This window comes from Triticum dicoccoides, chromosome 4B, assembly GCF_002162155.2.
Source record: "Triticum dicoccoides isolate Atlit2015 ecotype Zavitan chromosome 4B, WEW_v2.0, whole genome shotgun sequence".
Classification (NCBI taxonomy): domain Eukaryota; kingdom Viridiplantae; phylum Streptophyta; class Magnoliopsida; order Poales; family Poaceae; genus Triticum; species Triticum dicoccoides.
Window position 1 is genome coordinate 474,954,454 of NC_041387.1, and position 6,545 is coordinate 474,960,998.

At 46.1% G+C, this 6,545-nt stretch overlaps 1 protein-coding gene across 1 annotated transcript; it reads left to right on the top strand.

Annotated features, from left to right (window-relative positions):
* Positions 1 to 1,381: 1,381 nt before the first annotated feature.
* On the top strand, positions 1,382 to 5,815 carry LOC119290956 (probable E3 ubiquitin-protein ligase LUL2). The gene is made up of 3 exons (XM_037569638.1): positions 1,382 to 2,355; positions 4,296 to 4,797; positions 5,224 to 5,815. Exons 1-3 carry the CDS (start codon positions 1,823 to 1,825, stop codon positions 5,404 to 5,406), a joined length of 1,218 nt encoding a protein of 405 aa, XP_037425535.1. The 5' UTR covers positions 1,382 to 1,822; the 3' UTR covers positions 5,407 to 5,815.
* The last annotated feature ends 730 nt before the right edge of the window (positions 5,816 to 6,545 follow it).

The following is a 6,545-nucleotide window of genomic DNA, read 5'->3' on the forward strand; positions in this document are numbered from 1 at the left end:
GGTAATAAAGTGATGTGGCAAAGCAATTAAAGAAGAGAAAGAGCATTATGGTGACCCCAGAAGGAAATGGTGCTAAGCGCGTGGACCTATGCAAAATGACTATCAACCAATGGATGATGGAGTTTAATTATTAAACAATTCAATGAGGGAAGCTTAGCTACAAAAGTTAAGCACCAATGCATTGGGAAGACTAGTTGCTAAGGTTTTAAATGCACTTAGCACCTTATGTAAGCACCAATGCATTTGAAGTAGCCTTACACAACGTCTCTGGCCTACAAATACAAATGTTTTCTCCAGCTTCATCCACGGTCTCGTTTGTCGTGGAAGGCTGAGATCGAGGCGCGGCGTATACTCCATCTCGAGATGATCAACAAGCCTGGCATTTGGTACGTACTGATCGGTGATGCCTCACGATGGATCGGCTTTGGGGTCCAGGCGTTGTCCCGGGCTCCCGGCCAGCTGCGGTCGCGTCGGATAGCAAGTGTTTATCTAGTCAAGTAGGGACGCATGCCCACTTTGGACGCTAACCAAGCGAGCAAGTAAATGAGTGCGACGACGGAAAGGGTGTCGCCAATTAGAGGAGCACCCACATTTTCAGGCTTAAATCAACCATCACATCGACCACACCGAGGGAAGGCCACTGACAGTACCGTTCGTCTGTTGCGCGAAGCTCGCTCAATTATTGCATCTGTATCGTGCACGCCTTTCATTTTGGCCATCCATTCAAGGGAGCCGTGCGATTGTAGAAAGCTTTATTATTCCAAACAAACCGAACAAGGTATAAATGTATTATTGTTTCTTTGTCATTAGTCGAACGGAAAAAAGGCCACTAGCAAAAGCGGAGCAGCGACACCTCTGGTTAGGCTCGGCTCAAACCTGACCACTACCACTACCGCCTCCTCCCACTACAAGAACCTCTTTCCCAGAAAGCTTTATTAACAAAAGGGCGGGGAAGGAATATAAGAATTGTTGCCACTTTGACAACAAGCCCCTCCGTCTCCAACCCCGCAAAAACAGCCAATGATGCATCGGTCGTCGCCATTTCACTGCAATTTCAAACGGCTTTTTACACGTGCGGCCGGGAGTTTACCGTGCGGCTTGGAGCCACTCCACACCACTATTACTCGCACTTGGTTGCATGCTGGAAACGAGACCAGTGAGTGACTCTGGTTCGCCGGCCGCGCGACCGTACCGAAAATAGGCCATCACTCCCTCACCGCCAAATCCAGAGCTCCGCGCACTGGTCGTCGCACATTCACCTCACGTGTGGGGTGAAAAGCCTCGCCCCGCCGCTGGTTTCGCGCCCGCACGCCGCGCACAAGCCCCGCGTGGCCGGCGGGCGATTCGGGGGGAGTTAAAGGGGCTGGGGGTGTGATATGATAACAACCATAGCTGTAACCACCGAGGCCGAGGGGGGAAAGAAAAGAGACGATAGTGGTGTGCTTTACGCGCAACCTTCCATTATAGCCCCAAAAATACGACACAGACGAGACGAGAAAGCAAAGAAGTGTGAGCGCGCCGGCAAGCGCTCCCTCCCTCCCCTCCCCTCCCCCGATCGAATCGATCGTGTTCGATTTCGATCCGCGAGGGGGGAATCGATCGGGGGTTCGTTCCAATTCCGTCGCGCCGCTTCTTCCGATCCTCGGAGGCGGCGTGCGTCCTCTTTTTCTTTGGATTCTTGGGTTTTCTGGGGACGTTGTTGGGAGGAGAGGAATTGGGAGGAGGGCGAGGCTCCTCCAATTTTGATGCTCCAGGGCCTCGAGATCCGAGCCTGACCGCGTCTCCCCGGGCTCGCAGCGGGTGATCTGCGCGCGCGGGAGCTATGGGCAACGCGGGCAGCAACGGCGGGGGAGGCGGCCCTGGCCACCGCCGCCGGAGCTCCGGCCACGGCCACGGCCACCACCACCAGGCGCCGCCGCCCCCGCAGCAGCCGGAGGCCGCGCCCAACCGCTACGTCTTCGCCGCCGCCACGCCCTACCCGCCCCAGTACCCCAACCCCAACCCGCCGCAGTACTACCCGCAGTACGGGAACTACTACCCGCCGCCGCCGCCGTCCGTGCAGGTGCCCCTCCCGGCGCCCTATGACCACCACCACAGGGGCGCCGCGCCGCCGCCCAACGTGCCCCCCACCGAGTTCCCGCCCTCCGTCCACTCCCACCACTACCCCGGCTGGGCCGGGCGGTACCCTTACGGGCTCCAGCCGCCCATGCCCACGCCCTACGTCGAGCACCAGAAGGCCGTTACCATCCGCAACGACGTCAACCTCAAGAAGGAGACGCTCCGGATTGAGCCTGATGAAGGCTGTCCCGGTTGCTTCCTCGTCGCCTTCACCTTCGATGCCACCGTCGCTGGAAGGTGAATCTTTCTTCCTTCTCTTAAATCTTTATATGTATATTTGTGCCGTTATATGTATGCCGGCAGCTAGCTGCCAGTGGCCAGGAGCAGGATTTGTGTGGAAGATGTTCTTGTTTGCATGGATTCGTTTTGTATGTCGACGTTGATGCTTCGAGGAATTAGTCTCTGTCTCTGATGATGGTGATGCTTTCACTTGCTTGAGGTCAAGGGCGGTATTTGTCTATTTCAGCGATCTTTGACCTCCATTTGTTCGTTGATTGACGATTCCCTCTATTGATAAAAAAAAAAAGGAAATTAGTAAAAACCATACATAAAAACTTTTTTGTCTACAAAAGTATTACCTGAGGACACTAACATGCTTATAAGGACGAGCTCAGTCATCTATTGCAGTATCCTTGATACCCTGGTCCTTGCAAATAATTCTTCTTCAATAGCCAGAAAGCCAGCTATAGCATTATATGCATGTTTTATTCATTATTAGATTGTTCTCAGAAGTCTTTAGTAAAAACTCTGTGATCGAGAATACGGTAATGAGGATGAAGTTTCAATGATCTACAGTTGCCATACAGTTTGATCCCTTGCCAACTGTTAAACTTTAGTAGTGGTGTGTCTGTACTCTGGAGGCAGAACACTACTCCCTCTGTAAAGAAATACTCCCCCCGTCCAAAAATTCTTGTCTTAGATTTGTCTAAATACGGATGTATCAAGTCACGTTTTAGTATTAGGTACATCTGTATCTAGACAAATTTAAGACAAGAATTTTGGGACGGAGGGAGTATAAGAGCATTTAGATCACTAAAGTAGTGATCTAAACGCTCTTAAATTTCTTTACAGAGGGACTACATATTTGGGTTCCTGCCTGGTCAAACCATATTTTTGCATTGATTGTGAGACTTACACAGGATGCTCGCTCCATTGCATTGTTAACACAAGTGTTACTTATGCCCTATTCTCTGAGGTGGCCTAGTCAACGATAGATATTATGTATATTATCCCCACTCATTCTTCCCTGCATTACTTTGTGCTCAGTTGTTACTGTAGGCATATATTTTATTATCTAAACCAACATGTTTCCATCATTGGAGTTATGTTTGGAACTGTTAAGGTCTTCATCCCCAGTACCATTTTCCCTATTTCATCATCATTTTTGTAACACATTCACTCTTGGTTGAATAATCTGTCTGTGACCAGATGTTTGTACCAAGCAAGTCTTTCTTTCTAGTTTATTTGAAATTGATGTGTTCTCATTATGAGCCACCAAAAAGAATTCTTGGAATTTCAGTTCTACCAAGTTGTCGATACCGTTCCGTGATAAAGCATGCATCTTGCTACATTTTTCTTAAAGATAATTTTAAGGCCTCCTTTGCTTTGTAGGAATTCTATAGGATACAATATCTGAAGAAAAAAATTCTATAGATCCCTTTGATTTGTAGGAATGGATTCCGATTCCTATGTAGGATTGGTTCCTATCCTTTACATTTCAAAGGAAAAAAACATTAGCTCAGACCTATTGGAAAAATTCTTATCCTATGAACCAAGTGACATCTCTTTTCCTATAGGAACTGAGATGCATGTCATCTCATTTCCTGTGACTTTCCTATTCCTATGATTTTCCTATCCTATGACCAAAGGATGCCTAAGTGTAATAGGTTGCGAAATCGCTAATGGTGAAATATGTATTGAAATTAAATTTGTTTATTCTGGGATAACTATACGAAGCACACTGTACTTATCCTTCCTGCAAATATGATACCGGTATGTTTGTAGAGGATTTTGGTGTTTTGTGCTAGAGCTGTATTGCTATTTAATACGTAGTATTGTTGTACTTTCATGTTGTATGACTAAAGCATTAGAGCTTCCTTAATACAGACAAAAGAAGTCTTATTCTTTCTGTAATGTTAGGTGATTTACCATTCTTCTTAATCTACTTCCTTGAACAGCATGACTGTCTACTTCTTTGCAAAGGAAGAGCTCAATTGCAATCTAACAGCAATGAAGCCAGACTTGATTAAGCCTGTTACTGTTAGCTTCAAAGAGGGTCTTGGCCAAAAGTTTAGGCAACCTTCTGGGACGGGAATTGACTTCTCAGCGTTTGAGGACTCTGAGTTGTTGAAACAGGGGGGAATGGAAATATATCCACTTGCAGTTAAAGCTGAAACAACACTGTCTGCTGATCAACCATCGGAGGGGGAAGACCAGAAGCCAAAAACTCCAAACTCGCAGATCACACAGGCTGTGTTTGAAAAGAAAGAAAGTGGCGACTATCAAGTACGAGTTGTTAGTCAGATCCTTTGGGTGAATGGCACCAGGTATGAATTGCAGGAAATATATGGGATAGGAAACTCTGTGGAAGGGGACACTGATGCAAATGATCCTGGGAAAGAATGTGTCATCTGCCTCTCAGAACCTAGGGATACTACTGTCCTTCCATGTAGGCATATGGTAAGTCTCAAATCTATAAATATAGAAGCTTATTTGTGAATATCTACGTTTGAAGTTTTTTTTCTTGCCAATATCTACGTTTGAAGTTAATTAAGCTATAATGCTGCAGTTATGTATTCTCCAAAAAATATGAATTGCAGAGATTTAGTCTGTTATTACACTTGTAATATACTCCCTCCGTAAAGAAATATAAGAGCGTTTAGATCACTAAAATAGTGTTCTAAACGCTCTTATATTTGTTTACAGAGGGAGTATTGTTTACCGAGTGTGATCTTGAATATTTCATATTCTATTTACTGATCCAGAAAAATCTACTACGAAGTACAATAATTCACTGATTGCTGTCCATTTCCAGTGCTATGAGCTGTTTGGTAACTGATTCTGTACTAGCATCTCTAGTAACTGACACTGGATATTTTGCTGCAGTGTATGTGCAGCGAGTGCGCCAAGGTCTTGAGGTACCAGACCACCAGGTGCCCCATCTGCCGTCAGCCGGTCGAGCGGCTGCTGGAGATCAAAGTTAACAACAAAGCCGAAGAGCCGCCCCAGCAGACGTCCCAATCGCCTCCGCTACCTCCACCCCCTGCTCTGCATCAGGAAGAGGTGTAGCTGCAGCCTATCACGAACAGCGTAAAAACACTATATGCTTCTAGATTGCGGCCTTCGGGCCTTCTCCCCCTGCAGGGTGCTCACTTCGTTTGAGCATACGGGATGTAACTGTTAAACTCGCCTCGGTTACCTGTAGTGTATGTAAAGCATGTTGTAAAGCTTCTGGCATCACGAAGCGGCTCGCCGGCTCCGGCGGGGGGGCCGGCCGATGCCAAGATGAGGACATGTGATAAGTTCATGCGTGTGCTGTTGGCTAGCTGAAGAAGTTGCAGCAGGGTTGGGGGTGTGCCTCGTGCCTGCCTGGTTTCCTCTGTCGGGGGATGGGGGAAAGAGGCTCAGAAGGTGCCTCCAGATTTGTACAAAGTCTCGTATTTCTATCGTATCATAAATTTACCTTGAGGTTGTCACATTTCTCTTCTCTGGGTTCTCTGTTTGTGGCTGATGAGTTATGATAATTCCACTTGTGTGCGAATGGAGTATATTTTATCTGTCGTTGGCATCGCGTGCTGCCGTGCTCCAACTTATTTTCCTGTTGTTTGCTCAAACTTAACGTGTGATAAACGAGGAACACAAAGTCACCAACCCTCTCCACGAGCATCATCTGACTGGTGTCATGTTCGATTTGTGATGAATCGTTATTCTTTTTGTGAAAGCTCATTTGATCGTTACGTTGTCTCTTCTTTTAGGCCTTTTCCGGTTCACAGGATATAGAAATATTATAGGACTAGGGAAACTATAAGGCACCTTTGCTTCATAGAATATGAATAATATAGGAATAAAAAAATCATAGGAAGTGAGATGACGTGCATCTCAACTCCTATAAGGAAATAGATGTATGTGATGCATACGATAAGAATTTTTCATTGAATCAATTCCTACGAACCAAAAGGATCCAAAGAATTTTTTCCCTACAAAATTCATATGTCATGTGATGCATATGATAAGAATAAAATTCCTACGGACGAAAGGAGGTCTAAGAAGTGAGATGCATTGTAACTCAAATTCTATGAACGGCGATAGAAAAACAGTTTTGCTAGAACTCATTTAAATGGGATATAATTTGGTCTCATTCACCTTTTATAGCCATTGAATGTGACGCTATAAAATGTATGTATACTGACGTGGGTTGTATCTGTTCT

Excerpts from the sequence above, each read along its gene's own strand:
- LOC119290956 (XM_037569638.1), top strand. The coding sequence starts at position 1,823 with ATGGGCAACGCGGGCAGCAACGGCGGGGGAGGCGGCCCTGGCCACCGC. Across the intron at positions 2,356-4,295 it reads GATGCCACCGTCGCTGGAAG|CATGACTGTCTACTTCTTTG; the intron begins GTGAATCTTTCT and ends TTCCTTGAACAG. Across the intron at positions 4,798-5,223 it reads TCCTTCCATGTAGGCATATG|TGTATGTGCAGCGAGTGCGC; the intron begins GTAAGTCTCAAA and ends ATTTTGCTGCAG.